This window comes from Lissotriton helveticus, chromosome 3_1, assembly GCF_964261635.1.
Source record: "Lissotriton helveticus chromosome 3_1, aLisHel1.1, whole genome shotgun sequence".
Classification (NCBI taxonomy): Eukaryota; Metazoa; Chordata; class Amphibia; order Caudata; family Salamandridae; genus Lissotriton; species Lissotriton helveticus.
The window spans coordinates 132,335,710-132,363,182 of NC_136061.1; the positions used below are offsets into that span (position 1 = coordinate 132,335,710).

Below are 27,473 nucleotides of genomic sequence, written 5' to 3' on the forward strand. Positions count from 1 at the left end.
CATAATGAAATATGATCATGACTGGATAAGTATAATGAATTAGGCTCACTTACCAGACAGAAATTGAAGGGGAGTTTTTTGTTATATGTGGCTCTATTAGCCGATTGATGGCCAAATTATGAGTTTTGTAAATATTGTTTATTGTTGAAAAGAGGTGCTGAATGGATATATGTACAATCCGTTTCTAAACATTGCGATCATACTGTCATTGAAGTAGTCGGTGACATGCCGATCCACGGCGAGATTATTCTTTCAGTCACCGACAGGGGACTAGAGATCTCTCATTGGTCGCAGCATAAGAATGCCGACCAGTATAATTGAAATATAAGAGTCCCAGGTAATTGGCAGATGATCGTACTGTCCGAATAGGATATCTTTGTGGGGTTAATATAATTGAATCACAAACCAAGTGTATAACCGCAAGTAAAGATTTTGCCGGTGAAATGCTGATACACAGCTAGATTTAATCTGTTAGACCGGCAACAACATAGTATAATGTTTTATAATTATGTTTGCATTTACGAAAAACCACTATAAGATGGCTGCGGTTTGCAATGATGTTTGAAGTGTCCATCATTTATTTTCATACAGGATACAATGTGTATTTAACGTGTCTGAATGACACGTGAGTGTAAACACTGACGAAGGACTTTAGGTCTGAAACGCGTCTGTTTGTCCGTAGCTGATTAAAGACTTTTTGCCACATAACCCCCGGGAGTGCGTTATCGTTTTTTTGGATAAAGGAACGATTGGAGCTGTCATAGAAACACGTGAGTACTGACGCGTAACGGCACCCGCCCGGGAGTGCCCCGGGAATCTGGTACACCTAGGAGCTGGAATATATATATATATATATATATATATATATATATATATATATATATATATATATATATATATATATATATATATATATATATATATATATATATATATATATATATATATATATATATATATATATATATATCTAGGTTGAAGCCACACACCCTCAGGTTTTTGACTGACATTTCAACCACTTGTATCTGACTTGAGAGAGACTACTAGTAACTACTTGTGGAACTGCAGCGTTGAGGGTACGCTTCAAGCAAAGCCTCAATAGTTCATGCATAAGATAACATTCAACTAAAAACAAACAGCCAACACGAGCTTTTGAAATGCATGTTTACTTATCAGTGAATAAAAGCTACTTATTTAGTGTGGTAAGAACTTTCGGATGTCAGTAACATCATGTCCAAGCATCCTCTTTCTCACCAACAACGTGACGATTTGGGTCTCAAAGTGGATAGTATTCACTCTCAGCTGGCCAAAGACTCGCTGCTGTTAGCGGCAAACTCAAGTGATGACATCTAAAACTGAATGCGTGCTAACCGTAGCGAATGGTCTATTCTGCACCTATAATCTTTTATTGGTACCTTGCGATCAATTAAATCTGGCTCTCCACATGACTCGTTTACCCCAGATAAGCTTTGCCTGTTGGATCCACCTGTCCTAATGGCAATTATGGAGGTTTTGAATACATGAAAAAACAAACGAAACTACCGGTCTACAAACAATGAGGCAAAGGTTGGCAGCAAAACTATAATGTCTGGGTCAGAAAGAATACAAATTCAAAAAGTGAAAAGGAATCCCATCAGTCCACCATAGTGGCAGAACATCATCATCTGAGATTGACTGTGGGTTGCATCTAGTGCAGTCAACAATAGGAAGCTGTACTTGGTTCATAACCCAGTGATCGATACAGCCACAACTTAATTGCAGTCAGTGGTGCTGAAGATTTGCAGTGCAAAAAAGGTGAAAAAAGTGCAAGAATTAAAATTGACTACTAAAACACTTCAGTAACTTTAATAGACGCTATCCTAGTGTCAAATCTAAAAACAGAGTGCTGACAGTTTGAAAGAATAACTGTCATTAGCGATGAATTGGCAGGTCTACATGTTTCAGCCACATGGACATTGGTTATCCAGGCTTTCGTCAGGACCAATATATTACAACGCTACTGCAAATGTGATATAAAACTGTGCAAGAACAAATAATTTAACACTTGGTGCGATACACCTTACCATGCCCTGTGAGTCCCAAATGGGACAATTTCCCAACTCCCAAACACGACCCTGGACCACAGAGTAATATCAGGTCACAATGCCATATCTGCCATTTCCTTTCAATACGTTCTCAAGGGGCCATTAATGTCCAGATCAGTCTTAGGCCAGGCTTTATCCAGTACTTGTACTGTTGGAAATGGCATATTTAATTTACTTATAAGTCCCTAGTAAAGTGCACGACATGTGCCAGGGGCCGTAAATTAAATGCTACTACTGGGCTGGCAGCACTGATTGTGCCACCCACTTAAGTAGCCCTTTAAACAGGTCTCAGGCTTGCCATTGCAGAGTCTGTGTGTACAGTTTTATCTGCAATGTCAACCTGGCAGGACAACCACCTTGCTAGGCCCACACATGTAAAAGGTAGGACATGTACTTTTAAACTTTACAAGTCCTAATAGTGAAAAACTTTTAAATTCGTGTTTCACTATTTCAAGCATATCTCTTCCATAGGATATCATTGGGCTTACTTTATTGTATTTTATAAGTGTTATTTCCAATTGGGAAAAGATTTGACCCCCAGGTTTGGTGTCTCTGGAATCACAATTTAAAAAAATCACAATTTATGGTGAAGTCGATTTTAAACTGCAGTTCTGAAAATGCCACTTACATGTTCTTACTTTAGCCATTTGGTGCCTGCTGCCGGTCTCTGATTACATGTCTGGGTTTGGTGACAGCTGGGTTTTGTGTATTCCTTGGGCAGGATGGGAGGGAAGAGCTGAATACAGCCTCACACTTACACCTGAATAGATTGTGTCCTGCCTGTCCCCACACATATAACTGCTTGACCCCCTGTAGTGAGTCTGGAGCCAGGTCAGTAAGGGAGGACCTCTGTGCACTTTAAAGCCCTTCTTGAAGTCTCTCCCACTTCAAAGGCTGAGGTTCCGTGGTTTTCGGGACCGGACTCCATTTTGTTTTTAGTTGTTCGTGACGCCATTTTGTGTTGCCCTGACGTAGGCCTTGGAAGTAAACGAACGAACAAAGTTGCATGGGCTCCGTTGTCCATGTACATATTAACTTGTCCTTTTTGACTTGCGAGTGAACTTTAAGATGCTGACCCCGTCACCTGAAACTGACCCTTCACGAAGCCAATTTCTCTGGCTGATCGTTGTCTGTAATTGTCAATCAATGTTCAGGATATCGTTAACTTTTAGTGTTCTTGCAGATATCTTATCCTACTCAACATCTGAATTGCTTCTTTCCTTACGACTTTTCATTACATGGGTAGTGCTTTCAATTATGGGTTTGTCCGACTTGTGGAAATTGAATTTGGGACATTCCTAATAATTAACTTGTGGGTTGGTACGATGTAAAGTGAGCTTCTTGGAATGTAATAATGTATGTAAAATGTATTTCATTGGTCAGAATTTGCCGCAGACGGTGTGCATTCGTAATGAACTGAAATTGTACATAAAAGGTGATGTCTTGCTCTAAGAAAATGTAACAGTTTCTTGAGTTGTACACCGTGTTGTATTGCTGAGAATACTGTTACTAGCTGCAGCTAATAAATTTGATCTCTGACGCCACCTAGAAGTATTCAGTGTCTCTGTTTGCCAAGACAGGTGAACCCGAAGACTTTGGGCGTGTCCCTGGCGCCGCTGGGTTCTAAAACCCGGTTCTTCAAGGCACCAGTGGGTATAAGAACTGGACTTCTGACCCTATCACTTCAGTACACTTCTCAACCTGTAGATACTCTGCCAGGAAGGACTGATGTGCTGCTGGAAGGACTGCCACTCTGCTGGACTGCTACTCTAAAGGAGCTGCTGTCTGGGGAATAAGAACTGGACCTGGAACTCCGCTTGAACTCCGGACCCCAGAGTGACTCAAAGGGCTAGTCTGCTGGCCTTCTGGTCTGATCCTCAGGGCCATAACAGGCTCACCACACCTCCTGGACCAGTCCTCAATAAGCTCCTGACCCCAAAGAGGCGTGTCTCAGGTCCTGTGCCCTTGAAAGTGGTATTTCTGCTGTTTAAGTAAAGCTTTTAGGCTCTTTGCTAACGTGAACAAACCCGTTCAGTTGCTTGCCCGTAAATCCAGCGTGAGTGCCTGCAAGTTCGTCTCTTGTCACAGCAAGTATCCCCATTTTCGACTGCGAGGCTCCAGTCTGCAATGTTCTTAGGTGCCCTGCCTACCTCCTGCTGAAAACACTGATGCACCATTTTAGTCCAGTATGCATTTTAGGGCATAGTTTTGGGACTGCTTTTGATTGCTTTAGGAGTGCTTTTAACAACGCCGCTACTGTTTTTACTCGCACAGTTCTTTGAGAGACACACACACACACACATACACACGCACACACACACACACACACACACACACACACACGAATCCGTTCAAGTTGAACAGCAATCCAGCTGTTCACATGTCATTGTTTTTGAGCCTCTGTTCGAAGGACTGCCAAGCCTTAGTTAATACTATACACATGTAGCAGAGCCTAGAGCTGAAGAGCGCCATGCTATAGCCGAGAACAGAAAGTATGATTTACAGTCAATAGTTATTTTTTAAAATTTTTAGGTAAGATGTACTTTTTCACCATCATGATCAGGTAGAAGTTAATGCGTGGCAAATTCGGATCTGCTTCCGGCACAGTGTGACGTCTCTGGGTGGCTTTCATTATCCATCTCTTTGGAAAGGGGGGGCGGTACCTTTCTACATCTGTCTCAAACCTGCTGGGAGTGAGGTCTGTTTCTGGCAGGGAGCTCTTTTAATCTCAGTTTATTCTGTGCCTCCTGGAGCCTATGACAGTTATTTTTAGCACTGATCCGAACATAATTCCAGCGTGTTCTTGGGGCTACACACATGCTTCCCATCAGAAAATGGTTTGCTCCTTGGGGCTTTAGAAGCAACAATCCTACAGTGTGGTGCGACAGTGTACTTGCATCCTCCGGTCTACTGCAGGAGTAAACACAGATCACAGCATTAGCTGGGCACCCCCTGGTGTCAGAAAAGCAATATATTTTGTTATTATACAAAACACAAACTTCCATGTCGATCTTCCATCAGTATGCAAAAATATTTATGTTGGATGAAAGTATGCTTTTAATCATTTGCAGATGTCTCCTCTTTATTTCCTTGCAGTTTGGCCTATTATTTCCACTTTAACAGAAAGAGAAATAGTGAAACTAACTTTAGTTTCTGTACCTCCAATAAAGTCATATTTGAAAGCGGTGCCGCCAAAGTCGCAGGGCCCGAGACAGAACGCTGTCACTTAAAGATATTCAACAATTACAGGTATATTTGGTCACATTGGGACGCGTTAGTGTGCTATAACCGACACTTGAGGGCTAAAGAAACTGAAGCGGTAGCAAATATCAAAATGTTGGGCAGCCACTATGTGCAGTTGCATTTCGGAAATAGGCAATTGCGCTCTTTTCGGATTTTCTACTATAAACTTCAGGCAGTGCTTAATTTGTAATAAAAAAAAAAGTGCCACGGTTCTAGTCAGGAGGAGACTGCAGCTTGTACCACACATTGCCCCTGCCTGCTGCCAATTATAGTAACAGCACAACTACTAACCGTCACACTCTTACAAGTGTGACGATTCGGATGATCAAAGGTCCCCAAAGCTATAAGAACGGCTTGGGCAGCAGGTAACAAGTCATTTTTAATGTATTATGAATGAATAATTAACTGCAGTTGTGGTCTTCTTTAAACTAGCCAGACTGTCACAAGCACCAGTTTTGGCAATCAAGTTCCGGTGCCGAGCACCGGTAACCCCCGGCTCAAATCTAGCACTGCTCCAGAGCACCAATAAAGGAAGAGCATGCATTTAATTCACTTGCACAGGTCAGCATTATCTGGCACCACAGGTACTTTCACTAGCGAATGGTACTCAGAATATTGGATTGCACTGTACCTCAACATTTATGTAGTGATTACCACCCCTATGTGGGGCACTAAAGTGATTGCCTAAATGGGTAGCATGCTACGCTGTGTATGGTTTTTATTTGAAAGTGTGTTGTCTTTGTGTTGATCCTGTGTAGGAAGTGTTTCCAAGTTGTGCGTGTGGACCACCGAGATGCAGTTATCGTGTTATGGTACGCTGCGCTTAGCAGTGTGATGGATGTGGAAGTGTGAAAGAAGGGAACGCAGTTTATGATTTTCAGTAAGCTGGCAGCTTTGGGCAGCTCTGTAGGTCCCTTTTTGGTATTTCCTATGTTCAGTGTCCACTTAGCTGGTTACTGTACTGGGTTGTCCATTCTGAGATATTTTGTTTTACGTGTTTGGTCTTGTGTAGGTGAAAGGGAGAGTTGTGGAGAGATCTGGTAGGATGTACTTTGTTACTATCATCCAAACTGTGACTGTGAGATGCCAAGTAGTGGCTGTAGTACGCTGCTAGTCGGGACTTGAATGTTGGACTATATCAGAGTCCCCTGTTGGGCAGCGTTATGTGGCAGATCTACTCAGTTATTCTGTGCCTGTTCAATTGGTGACGGGTGGTTTATTGCTGTTGACCTGTATAGTACTGGGTGATGGATATGAACATTAGCAGTTTTGTGTTATGTAAGTGTAAGAGTTTCAGGCATTAGCAGTGACTGCAGAGTGTTATGTTATTAGTTTTATTGTGGTTACATATTGTATTGTAATTGCATTATGTAGCTCTTACTACTCCTGATGAGGCATTGTTCTGCTTTTACGCTGGGCAGCATGCTCCTCCAGGTCCCAGGATGTGTTTTTGGGTTTTTTGTTGGTAGTTATTATTGGTTATTGGGGTTAGTCTTGTGCTATATAGGACCCATTTCATGCCTTTACTCCAGTTTCTTGGAGGTAGATCACATTAGGAATTATGTATGATCTTTAGTGGGAGGGCGGGTATGGGGATTTCATGCATTGGCTGACGGTATTACCAGGTGAGCGACAGAAGATTAGGTATTTTTAGGAAACAGGGATTAACTTTTAAGAGAGGCTGTGATCTTTGAAATGAGGTGTGAGCATTTTGCATTGACACAATAGTAAGGGTTTAGGCAAACATGCATGTTATTTAGAGTAGGCTTTACTTATAGAGCAGAGGCATGCAGAGGATGGAAAGGAAGGAGAGAGTCATTTGAAAGAAAAAGGAGAGTTGAAAGTTTTAAGTCAAAGTTAGTTTTTATGAAGGGTTTTTGGGTTTGGTGTGGAGGCTTTTGGAGACAGCATGCACACCTGTAGAAAGAAATACACTCCTGGTTATGACCGAATAGGGATTATTGTAAATATTGTATTGATAACTTTATTGTATTCATTGCAAAACTTTCTTGGGGGTGTGAAAATATTCTGAGTACTTAAATTTGAGGGGAATACCCTTACTGAAAAACTACTGTTCCACATATGTGGGCATTTCCCTACTCAGCTGAATCTGTTGGAAATATTAATACCTGTATCATTTCCATGCCATAGTGGAGAACCCAGAAGAAGAGTGAAATATTCCAAGTATATGACTCTTAAGCAGATTCCATGCTACGGGTAACTATCCTTTTGTCATCCTTTGCAGCCCCACCCTAGACCAGCACTCACCCTTTGCGTCTGAGAGGCTGACAGCAACAACTTAACAATTGCTGATTAAATGCTTTGGAAACATTGGCAAAGGTTTACTAGAGAGACCATTCGCATCGAGGTCTGGGTTGTGCGGATAAAAAAACAGGAGACCTCGCCAGTGAAGACTTGTGACATCCAACATGCTCTAAACATTGAACACTGCCATGAACCTTTAAGAAAAAACACCGGTAAACAAGGGCAGGCTAACTGATGAAACAAAAGCTCCCCCTATCATCATGGTTAATATATAAACAGGAGTCAGGAGTATTGATTATATAAATGGCAAATAATCCTATGTGATCATGGAAGACTACATGTCCCATGTTGCTGTGCAGACGTTTCGTTTGTGCTTCTATATCCTTAGCAGGAAGTGGGAGAAACAGGACTATAAATCATGCTCCAGCCGCAAGCATTGCAGATTATTCCTTTCTTCAGCATGGATCTCAGCAACTGCTCGTAAATCATCTGTGGTGGGATAAGGGGGCCTTTGCACCTTTTTTGGTTCTACTTTTGCCTTGCTCGTAATTGAGGGGAAATCTTGGTGGGAGAGGTCAATGGCTCCCCTTCAATTTCTTTCTATTCTGTATTTCTCAAAGCCTTAGAGAGACAGCAGTGTTTTCAGCTGAAATTAATTCATGTTAAGGATTGATTAAGGCGTAGTCTGCCCTTTCAGGTGACCTTTGGATTTATTGGACTCAAATTGAAAAACTCAAATTGTTTTCATTTCTGGAAACAATTCTTAAAGAAACTCAAGTTGTATTTAACTTTTTTCTTTTATGGAAATAATTCTTTGGGGCTCACACTGTGAGAACAAACAGAGTTTAGGACAGTAATTAAATCAAAATAAAGTGCCACTTCTGAGGCTGTGTTTTGTTTGGAACAGTACGACCACGTTTTGAGAAAGATACGTGTCTTGAGGTTTACAGATAAAGCTATGATGAATAAACACCATTTTTACAACTGTGGAAATACAATCACTATGAAGTATGGTTATGAGCTCTTGTAAGAGGAATATCAAGATCCTTCAGCTATTGGAGAATTAATTTGCTGTGTTTGTTTTGTTATTGCCAATTGACAGGGGGTGCCAATAGAGTGAGGTTTTTGTTGGGTATGTGGAATGTAGAACGGGGGCTCGTGGGTGTTACCGAGTTCCACGCAGGAACGAAGAAGTTGGCATGGATACACTACAGGATTCCCACGTTCTCCGCTTCGATAACACCATGTCAGGATGGTTAGGGTCTAAAATTATTCCTAACTCACCTTGTTCATGCCACCTCCCCTGTGAAGCCTGACAAGAGCTTTCTTATGGTGGGTAACAGTCAATCTGAATTGTTCACAGAATATCCTACTAAGGAACAAAATGAAGAAGAAAATCATATTCTAATTCTTTTTGTTTTCACAGTACAATCATAGTTCATATATCTTATTTGGATCAGACTGTCATGTGCAAGATATATCTATCTACACATATATGTTCTACGGATGTCACCAATTAATTCTATTATTTTACGGGTATTTGCATAGGGAGAAATGATGAATATATGTAACTCTGAGATAAACTATCATTAATTATGTTATTTGTTTCTAGATCTCCTTCCCTGCTGTTCCCATACTTTCCACCCCGCTTAATCATATCAAGATTCTGTATTCTAACAGCAAGCAGAATTGAGGTGATTGGGAGGTGGACCCTTTTTATGTAGCGAACCGATCACGAGGTATCAGTAGGCTGACAGAATAATCTGCCCACGTTTTTTCTTATACTACTTGGTCGGGTTGAAGCACAAAAAATGGCAACCCTAGAATATGTGGTAGTGGCATTAGCACTTGTTCAAACAGAAGTAGCAGCCTCTCGTGCTGAGACTGCGAAAAACAGGAGAAAGTAGAAAGGATGCAAAGGAATCCATTTGATGTTACTGACGATAGAGCCAACGGGGGGTATTCTTGGGTCACACGTAATCCCGCATCATCTACTCCTATAACAGTGGAAATGCCCTCTCCAGTTCCCGTAGCAGCTCCAGAACACTTGAAGGGAGAAGCAAATTAAGTGCAGGTGTTTCTTACTCAGCTTTTACTGCATTTCACATGTCGTCCTAAGGCGTTTCTCACCAATCCAGCAGGAGTGGCTTTCAAGATTTCTTATTTGGCAGGAAACACTGCTAAATGGGCACTGCCATTAGTCAGGAGAGATGAACCTTTGCTTTATGACTGGGAGGAGTTTAGAGAGTAATTGGATAAGGTGTTTGATCGTTGAGCTTATACCTTCTCAGCGGATAGAGTTATTAGAGCTCAAACAGAGCAATAAGGATCATGTGGTATATCCAAACTCGTTACAAAGATTAGTAGGAGAAAATAATTGACCTGAAGTCAAACAAGCAGCCTTATTCTATCAGGGGGTTTGGGAAGAGTTAAAAGATGTGTTGGCCCAGATAGATCCTCAGCCAAAGACTTGTGGGGATCTTATCAACTTGACCTTACACTTAGATTATCAGTTGAGTGAGCTTAAAGGGGGCAAATGAAGATAGCAACGACCTCCTCTGCGAGTCGAGAGGTATCAAACTGCTTTTGGGGATTCAGGAACAACCTCCAAACCTATGGAAATAGGAACAATCAGAGCTTCTTTAACTCAAGAAGAAAGAGAACATAGAAAAAAGTTGGGTTTATGTTTGTAATGGGGAAAAAAGGACATTTTGTCAGGGATTGTTTATACAAGCCAAAGAGTAAAGTAGGGGGATCCATGAAGGAAGCAGCAGTAATTAGAAAGGTATCAAATCTAGAGAGCCTCAGGATGAATGAAGGGCACAACTTGGGATATGTTGAAATTCCTTCATTGAATGGGATGGAGGAGTAAAAAAAAAAAATTACTTTTATTTGATTTGGTTTAAATCATAAAAGAGCGGCTTTCCGCTAAAACACATAAAATCCATAACCAAGATACAAATTAATTAGTGAGTTCTCGTTAAAATATATGATAAAAAATTTTTCTCTAAAAACAGGGTACAACTGGTTACTTCGGTCTTGTAATAGTGAGACAGGCAATCTGACTACATTGTTCTTATATGAGCTACTGGCTAATTAACTACAATTTGTCACTTTGTGTGCTTAGCCGATTCATATTCTCTGTCTCTCTTTTCTAGTTCGTTAGCAGCTAGAGTCAAAAACTGTATTGCTTTGCATTCCAATTGTACTGTTGAGCCTCCCAAACATTTTATTACTACAGGTCCTTATTTGTTGTCTTATCATTATTGGCCGTAAAAGTTCACTAAAAGAACACTTCTATGTGAACCTACAACTGCAGGTAGACAACATAAAACATTCCAATCCAATCCAATCCAAAAATTATTTCTTTCGGCCATTGAGACCATAAAAGATTCATTAAAAACATTAAAACATTTAAAAGACATCCACATACAATCAAAACATGACATGGTGCGTTCCATAGGTAGTTCATTTCCCTAAAGAGTCTAGACACGAGTACAATTTCATTACTATTCATATCAGTGTTCAGTCTTTTAGTATTTTCCCCCTTATCTGCCACATGGCCATTATAAACTTAGCAACTGCAAAGACAATATGGGGCAGGGTACTTGTCTTCAGTATTCTGTATGAATGTAAGTAATTTCTTGTGCCCAAGTTCCTACACAGAGGCACTAGCCAGTATTTCCTCGGTCTGGTGTAGGCCGGGCAAAAGAACAGAACGTGAAATTCTTCCTCATCATGGCTATTGCACCCAGGACAGGTTTTTTCATCCCGCGTTGTCCATTTGCAGGTAAAAGTTTTCAAGGGCAGGGTGCCTAGCCTCCATTGAATGAACAATTTCCTTGCTGAAATGGGAAATATGATGTCCATAAAACCTTCAAAATGATAAGAATTTTTGGAATCCAGGAAATGTTCGGTCAGGGTGCCGTTATTAGGTGCACACACCAGAGAGACTAGACTTTTCTCCTTGAATATTTCCACCAGCCTTTTACGAGGGACCCTTTGACAGCCTCTTTCAGGGTCCTCCCATAACTCGGGGAGTCCCAGGCGATGTAGTTCTCTCTTAATAAAGGTCAACCACGGGATTCTATCACGCTGGTTGAGCTTCATAACATGCTTAAGGTCTTCCCTGTAATGTGCAAGTTCACCAGTGGACCAGAGCCTGTGCCAAAACCTCAGCGGTTTTAGTTCCAATTCGTCCCCTATTGTGGGGGCCCCCAGAATTCAGTAAAAGCCTTATTGGATTCAGGGGCTACTGGTATTTTCATATACCAAACATTAGTAGACGAGTTACACCTTCTTTTGATTGGAGGTACCCAGGGTAGTGTTGGCAGTGGATGGGAGAGATTTGGAGTCAGAACCCTTCAGTTTTCGGACTAAAGAAATGAGTCAGAAGTCAGGAAGGCCACTCTGAGATGTTGTATTTTGATATCATTAAGATTCCACAATATGGTGTAATTCTTGGGTTACCATGGTTAAAAAAAACATAACCCTGCCATAGATTGGGAATGTAAAACCATTAATTTCAACTCTTCTTTTTGCAAGCAATATTGTCTAACATCTTCAATACAGAATGCACAGGCTCTAGCTAAGGGACATACCATAGCAACAGTAGCTGAACAAGATAGCACTCTTCCCGATCAGTATGTAGAGTTCCAAGATGTTTTCAATGATCAACAAGCAGAAACCTTACTCCCACACAGGCCATATGACTGACAGATAGACCTAATTCCAGGGGCAGTGATACCATGTGGTAGAATTTACGCTTTGTCGGAACCAGAAAATTAACATTTGAAACATCACTTAGAGAACTATCAGGCTAACGGTTTCATTCGTCCTTCAAAGTCACCTGTATCCTTGCCTTTATTTTTCATCCCATAAGCAAACGGCGAATTAAGAAAGTGCGTAGACTTTCAGGCACTAAACAAGGTGACTGTAAAAAAACGTTATCCACTCCCCTTGATTCCGGTTTTATTGGATCCTATAAAGAAGGCACTGATATAAATGAAGTTGGACTAAAAAGAAGCTTACCATCTGGTAAGAATGAGAAAGGGTGACGAGTGGAAGACGGCATTTCGTACTCAATACAACTTGTTTGATTATACGGTAATGCAGTTTGGATTGTGTAATGCTCCCGCAGCCTTTCAATATTTCTTAACCCCTTCCATGCTCATGACTAGCTCAGCTCGTCATGCAGCACAGTGCTTGTGTGCTTATGACGAGCTGAGCTCGTCATGACCACACCCGTTTTTATTGCTGTCCAGCACAGCAGGGGAAACTCTCAAGCAGCGATGAGGTTAAACGATATTCTAAGGGAATATTTGGATGTTTTTGCAATAGTATACATCAATGACATTTTGATTTATTCCCCTACCGTAACCATACACACTCACCATGGTAGAACTGTGTTGACGGCCCTTCGGGTGAACCATCTCTTCTGTAAACTCAGTAAATGTGAGTTTCACGCATCAAGAGTCGAGTTTCTGGGTGTTACGTTATCCTCACAAGCCCAAGAAATGGCTGAATGCAACATACAAGCTGTACAGGGGAGGGCGGTACCTGCTTACGTTCATGATATCCAATGTTTCTTGCGGTTCGCAAACGTCTTTCAAAGATTTATTAATCCGTTTTCTAAGGTCGTGTCTCCCATAACAAAACGATTAAGGAAGAAGAAACCGTTTGAGTGGACGAAGAAAGCTGAGCAAGCTTTTTGTCAACTCAAACAAGCCTTTACTTCAGCTCCAATTTTGGGTCATCCAGATCCAGAAAGACCATATATTGTGGAGGCAGATGCCTCAGAAGGGGTCATTGGGGCGGTGCTTTCGCAACGGAATACTAAGATCTGTCAATTGCACCCTGTAGCATATATGTCCAGGAAGTTGAATGAGCCTGAAATGCACTACACGACTGCGGAAAAGCAACTATTGGCAATACATGATGCATTTTCCGAATGGCATCATTATCTCAAAGAGCACAACATATAACAACTGTATATACAGACCATCACAATATACAGTTAATGAGATCAGCCAGTCTTCTATCACCTAGACAACTGCATTGGATGCTGTTCTTTGAAGAGTTTCATTTCATACTAACTTATAGACCTGGAAGTGATAATAAGAAAGTGGATGCTCTAACAAGACAGGAATCTTTTCAGGTACCCAATGAACCAAAGGAACAAGCTATTATCAATTGCTAGATATTGATCTGTACTGTGCAAACAGAACAATTCCTAGAAAAGATTTCACAGGCAATGAAGACTTCAAAATAGAAAAAATGGTTCAACACCCATGTTGATTGGAAACTGAAGGAAGGAATACCAATAAGAGATACACAATTGTTGATCCCTACTGAGGAGTTAAGGAAACAAGTATTACAAGGGTGTCATGACGCCACTGTTGCAGGACATAATGGGGTAGAAAAAACCCCACAGAAAGAGTACTAAGACAGTTTTGGTGGCCCTCCGTATGTAAAGATATACAGCTTATGATTAAAAAATGAGATGTCTGTATGCAAGAAAAGACTGAACGAAAGAAACCACAAGGGTTGTCACATCCTTTACCAACATCTGAAGTTCCCTGAGAACATATATGTCCTGCACTCAGACTGTCAATTTAGGACCTTTTCGCTCTAAGACGATGGAACTGACCAAGGGCGCCCTGACCAAGGCGCCCTTGTTTGAGCCCTACATTGTTTAACATCTATATTGCCCCCTTGGCCAACCTTCTCAGGTCCTGCTGCTTCCTGTCCATTCCTTATAATGATGACACCCAGCTCCTCTTTTCCTTTAACAAATTAATTTTGTCGGCTTTATCCACCTTTCCAGAGGGAATGACTGCTATTGCCGACTGGATGAAAAGTATTTTTCTCCAACTTAACGGAGGAAAGACGGAGATTATGCTTTTTGGAGACGCCCCTCTTCTATGGTCGTCAGATTGGTGGTCGGCAGCCCTCGGCACTCCTCCTGGGCCTTAAGCCCTAGTCAAAAACGTGCGTATTCGCCTAGATCGGGCCTTAACATTAAAGGAGCATGCCGCCCACCTGCCAGACTATACCCGAAAAACCCTCATTCAGACAATGGTTATGAGCCGTCTCAACTACTGTAATGCTCTCCTGGTCTCTGCGAATGAGTCATCCCTCAGCAGGTTGCAGGTGGCCCAGAATACAGTTGCGCAACTCGTCGCCAATTTTTGCATTCAAAACCCCTTCTCTTACCCTGCTCCACAAGCTTCATTGGCTCCCAATCCGCAAGCGCTTCAAATTCAAAGTCTGTGTATTGTCCATAAAACTCTGCATAATAAAGGCCCTCTCTATATCTCTAGGAAGCTTAAGTCTTAAGTCTTATGCTCCCTCTAGGACCCTCAGGTCAGGCAGCAAATCACTTCTCTTAGGAAAACAAGTCTAGGTGGGAAATCTTTTTCCTACCTCGGTCCCCTGTACTGGAACCAGCTTCCCGAAACCTGAGACAATGCCCTGACTATCTGCGCTTCAGGAAACTTCTTAAGACCACCCTGTTTTAACATTTCTCTTCAGCCCACTAGCAGCTCTGCCTAAAGCACAGAGATACCCCTCTGGGGGTGATTCAGGTGCTCTACAAAACCCATAAATAAATAAATATATCCTTGGACTTTATTGTGGGTTTACCCAAGAATACAGGATGTACATCCATTATGGTGGTAGTGGACAGTCTGACCAAATTAGGCCATTTTATAGCCAGTTCTGAAGCTCCTTCATCAGGACAAGTAGCATTAATGCTACTCACGCACATCGTTAGGTTAAATGGTCTTCCTAAATCCGATAGAGATTCTTAATTTAACTGCTCAGTTTTGGAAGGTATGGTGTTCTACTTTAAAGATCCCTGCAGCCATTTCAACAAGCTTCCAACACCATACTGATGGGCATACAGAAAGATTAAACCAGACTCTAAAACAATACCTGCGTTGTTATGTAGACAAAAATACTGATGAATGGGTAGACTGGTTATGGATTGCTGAGGTGGCTTACAAACAGTGCCCAACATAGCTCTTCCAAAATATCCCCTTATTACAGTACATATTGTTTTCAGCCTAGATTCACTCCATTGTTACATCCAATGGGAGAGCCTAAACTACCGGATGTACAAAATCGGATGAAGAATATTCAAAACAATCTTAAATTTACACAAAGGAATGTACAAGAAGCAAAGAAAAACTATAAGACCGCTGCGGATTAACATCGTAGATAATCACCCCTTTATAAGAAAGGTGACATGGCATGGCTATCTGCGAAGAACATGCACTTTAGGAGATACAGTTTATTCAATCCTCCGTACATTGGGCCTTACCGGATCCTTAGGGTCATCAACCCTGGTACTGTGAAACTTGCATCACCAAAGCAGAATTCATGTGTCCTTAATTAAACCTTAATATATCCCTGAGTCCCATCTCCCATATTGGTAGACCAAGAAACTGAATATGAAGTGAAGGATAACATTGATCCCAAGAAGACAGCAGGCATCAAAAAATCCTAAAAATTTCACTAGACCTGTAGATCTAGTGACTTAAATAATCTACTCGACCTAATTTTAATGCTCTTGACCCATAAACTGGTTTCAAATTATGTGAGCCTGGGCAAGTATTTTAATTCACTCAGACGTCTGCTGTACAGAAAACTATTTGTTTCATTTAATAAACAAACATTAGTTTTATAGAGAAAACAAACATAGCCACATATAGAATACGCATGACCGCTGACTTGCCTCTTAGTTCATTAACTTCATGTCATCAGGGCGGAGGCAGGAATGTTTCTCATATGTTTAAGAACTATCACTTTTAATAAATACATAACTAAAGCATAAGGTAGCAGCACACTGTCATTTGCAATCAGAAGATTTTACAATGAAATAGCCACAGAATTTGTCACCGACATGTGGTTTTAAAACTATTCAGTGTACAAGGTTTGGAAATAAATTGCCAGGAAATAGTTGTCATTTGCACATCACCAAAGTAAGTATTCTGATATACTTTTGTCATATTTAAATCTTTGTTTGCATCACACTTCTGAATTACAAAAAAGTTTTCATTATTCCTGTTATATTTTGAAATACTTGTACTATTCTTTTTACAAGCAGTTTAAATGTTGTTGGAGAAAAAAAAACTGAAATTTTACAACTTTTCTTTTTACAATTCTGCTCAGCTCACTTGACAAAAACCACTAACTGTAATAAGTGAAAGAAAAGTAGAAAACATTTTACAGGAACAGATAGGCAACAATTAGTAAAAAGTCAAACTGACATTTGCCCTCTGTCCTTGAGCAGTCAGCAAATATGTCAAGATAAAAACAAGATTTAAAGGTGTCTTAATTGCTCATTCACTTTCTGAATGAGCAGAACACCTGTTTCTTCCAGCTTAGGTTTACACGCCAACAACAAAACATAACATAAACATAACATGTGTATTTGTAAAGCGCACGTTCACCACTACGGGCATCTTGGCGCTGAATAACATATGTTTTGTTGTTACCCAACTCAATGGTACTCATTTTATCGACCTCAGATGGATGAAAGGCTGAGTGGGCCAGCCGGGATTTGAACCTGTGACCATGAGGTCGAACACAGGCCCCTGCAGTAAACGCATTAGTCCACTGAGCCACCAGACCCAGCAAGGCCGAGTAACTGCTAAAAATAGCTCAACCTGATAGAATTTCACTCACAAATACGAGCGGATTTTTCAAGGCCACCAAATTGTGGTACTTGATTGCTTGGAAATGGTATAGCCTGGAAGACAATTCTTGGGAACCCGCGTCAGGGGTCCATGCCCGAAGATTGGTTAGTAGGTTTCATGCCAAAAATCCCATGAAGCCTAAACTATGTCAGCATTCTACAGAGAAGGGATGTACTGTCACGTCCAATACGCTCTGAACATTGAACGCTGCCATGGACCTTAAGAATGAACACTGGTAAACATGGGCAGTCTAATTTTGATGAAACTAAAGCTCCCTCTATCATCGCGGATAATATATAAACAGGAGTCAGGAGTATTGGTTATATAAATGGCAAATAATCCTATGTGATCACGGAAGTCTACATGTCCCATGATGCTGTGAAGACATTTTCTCTTTGCTTCCATAGCCTCAGCAGGAAGTGGGAGAAGCAGGACTATAAATCATGTTTCTGGCCCGCAGCACGATTATTCGTTTCTTCAGCATGGATCTCAGCAACTGCTCGTAAATCATCTGTGGTGGGGTAAGGGCACCAGTGCACCTTTTTTGGTTCTAATTTTGCCTTGCTCGTAAGTGAGGAGAATCCTTGGTGGGAGAGTTCCATGGCTCACCTTCAATTTCTTTCTATTTTGTATTTCTCCAGAAAGCCTGGGGCACCAGTGTTTTCAGCTAAAATTAATTCATGTTAAGGATTGAATAATGGGTAGACTGCCCTTTCAGGTGACCTTTGGATTTATTGAAGTTACATTGAAAGAAACTCAAGTTGTTTTCATTTCTTTCATTTATGGTAACAATTCTTAAAGAAAGTCAAGTTGTATTTCATTTTTTTCTTTTATGGAAATAATTATTTGGGGCACACACTGTGTGAATAAACAGAGAGTTCAGGATGGTAATGAATTCGAAAATAAAGTGCAGTTTCTGAGTTTTTTTGTTTGGAACAGTGCGAACAAGTTTCGAGAAAGAAAGATACTTTTTCCTGGGGTTTACAGATCAAGCTATGAGGAATAAAATAGCTTTTTACAACTTTTGAAATATGATCACTATGAACTATGGTTATGAGCTCTTGTTAGAGGAATATCAAGAGCCTTCAGCTATAGGAGAATTAATTTGCTTTGTTTGTTTTGTTATTGCCAATTAACAGGGGGTGCAAAAAGAGTGAAGTTTTGTTCTCCTCCTCTGTGGAGCCTGGCAAGAACTTCATATGGTGGGTAACACTCAATGTGAATTGTTCACAGAATATTTTACCAAAGGAACAAAAAGATGAAGACATTTATATTGTTCTAATTCTTGATCTTTTGTTGCTTTATTTAAGCATAGTTCATTTATCACATTTGGAACAGACTTCCATGGTCTAGATATATCTATCTACATACATACATGTTCTATATAGGTCACTGATGATAGTTATATTATTTTACAGGTATTTGCATAGAAAAAATGATGAATGTATGTAACTTTGCGATACATTACCATTAATGGTGTTATTTGCTTCTAGATCTCCTTCCCTGCTGTTCCCATACTTTCCTTCCCCCGCTTAATCATCTCAAGATTCTGTGTTTTAACAGCAAGCAGAATTGTGGCGATTGGGAGGGGGGACCCTTTTTGTGTAGCAAACTGATCCCGAGGTATCAGCATGCTGACAAGACTAGTCATTCTTGGGAAAATATGGCATGTCTTTAGGTAGTAGGGTTATGTTGAGTTTGTATCACATCGTTATTATTATATTAGGAGTAGTACATTTATTAATACATTTATTGCAGTAGTGTTTTCTGCTTTTCACACATCTACATGACGTCCCTTAAAGGATTCCCCCACCCTAGTTGGATGTCCCTTCGCCTCAGAGCTGTCGAGCTAGCCTCGGGATTTGTGGTCCAGGGAAACTAGACTCAGGTCTTACTAACCCTGTCACAGGCATATTTCACAAGGATGGACCATAGGGATAATTCCTCAGACTTGCCGGACAATGCAAATGGTAAAATGAATATAAGGGAACAACTGCAATTATATCATATACAAGTCTTTATTTGAACCTAAACTAGACCATAAAAGATTCACGGCTATTGTAGTGAAGTTAGCAAACATTAGCAGAGCAATGTATTAGAAATGTAGAAGTATACGAAGCACCACACTTTATATTAAGGACTAACAAAGAGCCTGCTTTTGATTTTCTGCCAATCTGGTATGAATGAAAACCATCAAACCTTTTCTTACCTCTGCGTTGGTGAGCATTGGGGGGCACAGCCTTCATGGATTAGATGTTCAGACTTTATGAGCATGGCTGTCATCTGTCTGGCAAAGAGTGCCCTGGCATCGAAAGGACCTCCCCTGAAAGAGTAAAACCAAGATTTGTATACATTGTTTCCCACTACAAATAAGAGACTTGTTGTCTCTGTCACCTTCCTCACCAGACATAGGGCCACAGCGAGAGAAGAGATACACGAGGTAATAAACAAGCATTGAAAATGCAATAGGTCTCGCCTTTGATTAAGTTAAAGCCATTTGATTTGCTATAGAATACCATTAGCAAAGCAAATGGCTTTAACGTAATCAGAGGCAAGACCTATTGCATTTTTAATGCTTGTTTTGCAGGGCAGTGTGGAATACATTTTTCAGCTATCAGAATCAGTGCACGCTCCAGGACTGTGTGTTACATAAAGAGCGCTCTGCACGAACTGGGGATGCCAATTTTCAGGTAACTTCACTTTTTCACAATTGCTTCTTTAAAATAATAAAACATCTTAAACATTCTTTTTTTTTATTTCAGAAATTTTTATTGAATATTTCAGTACAGCAGCTTGAATACATTGCATGTGCGGATGAGAGTACATCTGAACAGGGGTAGGGTCAGAAGGACAATTATGGCAGACACATCTTAGAAGGATTGACCATGGTAGTTATTGTTACATTCAGATGTGACCATGGATCTTGCAGATAACATATCATATTCAAGAAGCTTTATTGAGTCGGAGATCAAAGAGGAAGAGAGGAGAGAAAGAATAGAGTTTTAGAAGATGATGAGAAGGAAGGAACAAGAGAAAGAGAAGAAGAAGAGCGCCACAATGGAGCTCCACGGTTCTGGTCATTCCAGTATACCCAGGGGCGTGTATGTTCTGTGCGATTGCTATGGACTCCGTGGCGATCTGGAAGTCAGGAGTGGTGGTAGATCATGGGGGTTTATGGGTTTCAAAGTAGTTATCTAGTACGTCCCACATTCTCCTTCGCGCGGGTCGCCATGGTGTGGTTTGGAGAGTGATGTTGTCTGCTCCTCTGAGGTTAATCACCCAGTTTAACCAGCAAGCATAACTTGCCTTTTTGGTGTCCTTCCAATTATTTAGGACGACCTTAACAGCCGCCATGAGTAGGAGATCTAGCAGGGCTCTGTCTGGTTCATGGAGTTGGGGTTCCTTAACGAAGCCAAAAACAAGGTAGGGGAGTTCTTTGAGGGGTTTGATGTTGAACAGGTTGTGGATGAAGTTAAATACTTTGTCCCAATAGAATGAGACGCAGTCGCATTGAAGGACAAGATGGTATAGATCTCCTTCAGCCTGTTTGCAATTCCAGCAGAATGCGTCGGGCTGATTTTGTGGGCATATAAGCGAGCGGGCGTCCAGAAGACCTTGTGCATGAGCCAGAACTTGGTTTGTGACAACGTAGGGCTTATTTTATGGCTCATACAGGATTTCCACGTCGCTGACCACTCCGACTCAGAGATGGGGAAAGATGCGAGGGAGGACCAAAATTGTGTAGATTTTTCATTTAATCTGGAGGACTGGGGGCTTAACAATTTGTATAGTCTGGAGACCTGGTGGCCTAGCTTATTTAGATTGGATAAGAACGGTGGAAGGGCTGGAGGCGTGGGGGATAATCCCGCTTTCGTAATGGCTGTTTTAATGTTTAGGAATGTATAAAATTCGGCAGCATCAATACCAAATTTTGCTTGGAGTGCTGTAAAGGGTAATGGGTAGGTGCCCTCGTAGAGTTGGTGGGGGAAGAATATGCTACATTTAATCCAAGTGTGGTTGTACAGCTGTATGCCTTTATATGTGATGTTAGGGTTCTTCCAGATCGATTCCCATCTAGATCTTCTTATCGATGTGTCTAGTAATTTGTCAATTTTAAGTAGGGCTAGTTTAGTGTTAATGAATATGGATTTTGAGCAAGAGATTTGATCTCATTGACATGATCGAGATGGGGTGGATGTCCCCCAGTAGGGCAGTTTCTATGTCTAACCACACAGGTGAATAATCTGCGGGAGGGGACAGCCAGTAGGTGCCTTGTTTAGCCAAGAAAGCAATTTGGTATCTCTTAAAGTCAGGAAGATTGACTCCACCTATGGATTTATCCAGTCTAAGTTTCTGAAGGCTGATGCAAGCTTGTTTTCCTTTCCAGAGAAAGTTGGTAAGGGCCTTGTCTAATTTGTTGAGGAATTCCTGGGACAGTAATAGAGGGAGCATGGTGACTAGGTAATTTACCAGTGGTGTAATCATCATTTTGATGGTCTCAATCCTGCCCCACCAAGTGATGAATCGGGGAGACCATCTTTCTAGCTGTTTGTTTATTTTTTCAAGTGTCCGGTTCTCATTGTGTTGGAGGGTCTCTATAGTGGAGCTGCCAAACTCTATACCCAAATATTTGATGTAATTATTTTGCCAAACTAATCCTGAGTCGCCTAATACCTCTTTGTTGGTGAAGATGTTAAGAGGTTTGACCTCCGATTTATCGCGATTTAATTTATAGCCCGAATGTGTTGAGTAGGATACGATTGATTCCATTAGGGCCGTTATTGATATTTCTGGCTGCTCAGTAACCACCAGGATGTCGTCAGCATAGGCAGCAAGCTTAACTCTCCTGTCCCCAAACGTAATCCCGCTAATTCTGTTTTGCTGTATGTCGCGAAGGAGTGGTTCTAACGCTAGCAGGAAAAGGGCAGGTGACAAGGGGCACCCCTGCCTGGTCCCTTGCTCTAGTTGAAAAGGTTCTGAGAGTGAGCTATTTATGGCAATTCTAGCGGAAGGGCAGGCATATAGCGCCATGACCATGTCGATGTACGTGTCTCCCAGGTTAAATGTATGCATACATTGGCGCAGGAATGGCCACGACACCCTATCGAACGCCTTCTCCGCGTCAAGAGTAATTGCAACTACGGGGGCGTCTGAGATTTTTGATTTCTCTAGCACGTGGCAAAGAAGCCTCGTGTTGTCATTGGATAGCCGGTGTTTTAGAAATCCCACTTGGGAGCTATTAATTATAGTTGGTAGGATGGAATTTAACCTGTTGGCCAATATTTTCGCGTAAATCTTACAATCTAAGTTTATGAGGGAGATCGGTCTGTAGTTCTTTGGAAGTAGTGGGTCCTTTCCGTCCTTTGGTATCACTATGATTGTGGCCTCGCTCATCGAGGGGGTGCTTCTATTGTTTTGTGAGAAGGATTGAAACAGGCTGAGCAGTGAGGGATTGAGTAGGTCTTCAAAGGTCTTATAGAACATAGCTGTAAAGCCGTCAGGTCCTGGAGCCTTGTTGTTCTTTAATGATCTGACCGCGTCCGAGATTTCTTTAATTGTGAGTGGGGCCCCTAATTTAGCTTTATTAGCCTCAGAAATACGGGTAGGTGCATTGATTTTAAATAAGTACAACAATCCTCTAAGTTGAATTTATTCTTGTTTTTGTATAGGTCCTCATAAAAAGATTGGAAGGTGTGTAGGATATCTTTCTGTTTGGTGAAGGTGGTGTTGGCCTGATCTTTAATACAGGTGACATGGAATTGTTTCCTTTTGTGTTTCAGATAGGATGCCAGGAGTTTCCCTGCTTTGTTACCCTCGCAGAGTTTTTGCGCCTTGAATTTGTTAATCCATACTCCTGCCCTTTTGCTTAGGATTGCATTATATTTATACTTCAGATTCGTCAAGCGGTCAATAGTTGTCTTATCATTTAAGTTTAAGGTATGATAAGCCTCCAGTTGTCTGATTTCTTTTTCTAGGGAGTCTAATTCAGAGTTGGTGACCTTGTTCATTCGAGCCCTAATTCCTATCAACGTGCCTCTTATTGTGGCTTTAAAGGCGTCCCATACCATTGCTGTATCTGAGTCTGAGCTAGAGTTTATATCAAAGTATTCTTGTATGGCGTGTTCTATAGTCCTCTTGTTTTCAGGGTCCAGCAAAATCTCTTCATTTAGGCGCCACCGCTTCGGGGGGATAAGTGTGTGTGTGACCCTGCTAGTTTCATTTGTATGCAGGAATGATCTGACACCAAAATAGGGGCTATATCTGTTTCATCAATTAGGTGTGTGAATGGGTTGGAGATCAATAAATAATCTATTCTCGAGTAGGAGTTGTGTGGTGGGGAGTAGAAGGTGTAATCACGACCGTCTGGGTGCTGTAGCCGCCATGAGTCATGTAGGTGGAATTTAGAGCATAAGCTTAACAATGCCTCATGAGATCGTGTGGGGTGATAATAACTTTTAGATTGCCTGTCTAGTAGTGGATCAAGTGGTAGGTTGAGGTCCCCTCCCACCACTAGGAGCTCTTCTTGGGGGATGTTCTCTAGTTTTTTCGAAACATGTTCCCAAAATTCAGGGAGGTCTGCATTTGGACCATATATGTTCACCACGTGTATATGGTCCTCATCTCTTTGCAGATGAGCGATACTTAGTCTGCCTTCAGCATCGGTAGTGTGAGAGATCAAAGCTAGATTTGATTTTTTAGCGATAAGGGTGATCACCCCTCTTTTTTTATGCGTAGCCGGAGAGCATAACGTATGGGAAGTCCAGTGTTGTTTAAAGAATTCCGCATCTTCCAGGGATAGTTTGGTCTCCTGTAAGAGAATTACATCGCCTTTGGTTTTAGCTAGATGGTCTAGTATTTTTTTACGTTTGACTAGGTGATTAAGCCCCTTAACCCCTTCGGTGCTCATGACGGAGCGGTTCCGTCATGAGCGTCGGTTGAGCTGTGCTCATGACGGAACCGTTCCGTCATGACCACGCCCGTTTCTATTACGGCCCAGCACCGGAGGGGGAAACGCGGTCGCACCGAAAAGGTTAACGTTTAGGGAGACTACATTCAGAGAAGCCGCTAAGTTTTTATCTGGAGTCATGACAGTGATTAAAAAGATATATGTGTAGGGGCAAACATATGTGTAGGGGCAGGCATATCATAGGGTTAGGAACGGTTGATTGTTTTTTCAGGCTAAGTGGGTCAGTCCGAGACCTCTGAGTTACGCAATATACTACTGTTCCCGGTGGTAGGACGTGTGTAATAGGAGCTACGTCAGTTAACGACATACGTCTGAAACGAGTCGTGTGTGGAGAGTGCCCATGGTGGCAGTAGAGAAAGGATATTAAGAAAGGAAGAAAAGAGTAAGGAAAGAAGCGAATAGAGCACAGCAAAAGCAATACTGAAACATCCGAGTTTAAACCCCCTTTATCCCCCACTCCCCCGACCCCACACCCTTCCCCCCATCCCTCAATTCCCATCCCATCTGCCCTCCCTCCCCTCCCTCCCCCTCTGAAACTCTAACTTGAGAGCTGCGACAGCAGTACTGTCTGCGCTCACACAGGAGTATGCATAGATAACTGAAACAGTGAGGTTGTACCTAGACACTGACTTACATGTTTCGATATGCAACAAACCTTTATCAACAATTAAACTTTAAGATCACTAACCTTTCTCTTTTAAGGGCACTTTAACTGTCCCCCTGATATTTTCTGTAGGTGGTTTAGTCTAGCGACTCCATACAGTTGGTCAACAATTGTTAACCATGTAATCTACCAGATTGATCATACTAGGGCCACTACAATGACTTGGAAAAGAAGGTGGGAAGAAGCTTCCAGCTCCTTTTGGATTTCGAGCCTGTGATATAGAACTACTAGCTACGTGTTAGCTCCACTAAACAGGCGGTTACTTGTGCAGTTCGAACAGTCAAGTTATAGATTCTACTCATAGGAGAATGTAATTAGTGGGACAGTTGGTGGGTTGTTATTTAGATTGCAAATGTTCTGAACCAACCAGTTATCCGGAATAAGGCGGTATAAATGCTACAATCTTTTCCAACGGACTGTGCAAGGCGGACATCATTAGTGATGTGACACATAGGCATATTAGCCACATTAGATTATTTGGCAAATTAGACAAAAGGCACATAAGGCATCTATGTATGCATTGAAGTCAGAGCTCAAAATGAGTCTATAATGTGGACCATGAGTTTCTTCGTTAACAAGACAGCCAAGGAACCAGGCAGATTGGAAGTCTATGTCCTGGTATGATACTTATGTTGCTAGTGCGTAGAACGTAGGTAATCAAACATAGCTTCATTCTTGACTACCTTTATCGTGTATGTCTGTTTTCCTTTTATTGGATTGACCTCCTGGCAAGTCCATTTCCTGTTGGGGTGAGCTCTCTAGATAGCCTGACAAGTCGCGTGGGTTGGAGAAGAAACGTGGTCTCCCTTGGTCGACAATCTTGAACTTTGCCGGGCCAGCAAATGAAAATTGGATGTTTCTAGCACGTAGCTTCTCTCGTAAAGATAGGAAGCCTTTTCGTATTTCCACTGTTTCTTTGGAGTAGTCCTGAGTGAATATAATACGGTTTCCCTCCCAGGAGATATGCTGATTCTTCCTGGCGTATTGTAGAATAGCTTCCGTGTGCTGCTACCGGAGAGGCTTGCAAATAAGCGGTCGGGGGCCCTTCGCTGTACGTTGTGGAAAAGTAGGAACTCTGTGGGCTCCATCTAGCTCCAGACCATGATGGAATTTGATCCCAGTTACTGTTGGGATCCATGCCTCTAAGAATGTCACACATGAGTCTGCATCTTTTTCTGCATTTTCAGGCACCCCAAAGATGCGCACGTTGCCCCTCCTGTTGCGATCCTCCAATTCCGCAGTTTGGCGTCTGAGGTCACTGGTAGTAGCTTGGAGATGTTGGATGGTTTTGGTACTGTTTGAGTTTTTATCTTCGACATCGCTGATCCTTTGTTCGGTCTCGTCTAGGCGAAGATTCATGGCGCTCATGTCAGCTCTAATTGCTGTGAGTTCAAGCTGCATCGAGTCTGTGTTGGCTTTTGTAGATTTGGAGAGGTCGTGCACGTCCCCCAGTTTTTTTAAGATCGTGTCTAGGGTGCCGGATATATCTCCTTTATATTTGATGGGTGAGTCCGAGATGGAGGACTCTGGGCGAACTTTCTTGTTTTTGGAATCCCTGTCCGCCATTGTTGATCCTTTCGTAGGTCGCTGGCCGAAATAGATATCTCCGCACTAGCAGCGGTTGGTCACGTGGTATTTGTTTAGTGAGGAGAGCTTAAACAGTTGTGGTGTTAGATATGGTGAGTGGTTCGAGCTCACGAGCTAGAGAGTGGTGATCATGATATACTGTGACTCAGTGAACTGGGACTTCTTCTTACTGATCTGCTTGATGTAGTGGAGCCTGGTGGTGGTTGACAGATCAGTACAGATTCAACCTTTTGAACCGTGACACGGGACCCGTGAATAGCGTTATATTTGGTAGACTTTAGCGTTTTGGGATATTTACTGGTAGCTGGCTGGTGCTGATTGATGTTGGCTGTGGCTACATGGCGTTAATTATCAGGCTGCTCCACTAAGCTTAATTAGGCATGAAATTGTCAACGTGGGCTTCCATTGAGCACTGCGCTGGCACTTTGGTATGGTGCTTAGGCTTCATATCCTGAGCTATGTAGTAGTGGAGTAGACGTCAGATATAGATCTGGCCTCGAGTGAGGGTGTCCATTTACCTCCATCTTGGGGTCAAGCTACGAGGAAAGCTCAAGGATTCTCCCCAGAATGTCAATTTAGCTGTTCACACTTCCATACGTATTGGTGACAGCAGGAAAGGAGCACACTGCGATATTTGGGCTGTCGGTAGGGCTTGGACTGAGTTCGTGCTTCAATCGCGTTATTGCGCTATATTCAGAGCGTCATTTTAGGGTCAGGCAGGCAGTAGCATTGCAGGGGGTTTATGCAGCTTGTGACTCCCGTATTATGCTTTGGGGAAGCATCGTGTCCTTTTCGCGCTCAGCAGCTCTCACCTCCTGGAGTCCGTTGTGTTTACCCTGGTAGGATCGTCAGAACAGACCTTCCGTGTTTTCCGGTATCTCCGTCCTCAAAATGGTGGCTGCGCTTCACGTCCCTCGGTTCACATCAAGGTCGTCGGCCCGACCCGTTTTCAGTAAGTGGAC

The 27,473-nt window shown here is 41.9% G+C and overlaps 1 protein-coding gene across 3 annotated transcripts in view; it reads right to left on the reverse strand.

The window, feature by feature from the left end:
• PSPH (phosphoserine phosphatase) overlaps nt 1-27,473 on the reverse strand; it is a 186,839-nt gene that overhangs the window by 117,636 nt on the left and 41,730 nt on the right. For all 3 annotated transcript variants that reach the window (XM_078679392.1, XM_078679391.1, XM_078679390.1), the window contains exon 2: nt 19,503-19,616. In XM_078679392.1, coding sequence (XP_078535518.1) covers nt 19,503-19,616 — 114 coding nt within the window. The remainder of the gene's footprint in view (nt 1-19,502; nt 19,617-27,473) is intronic.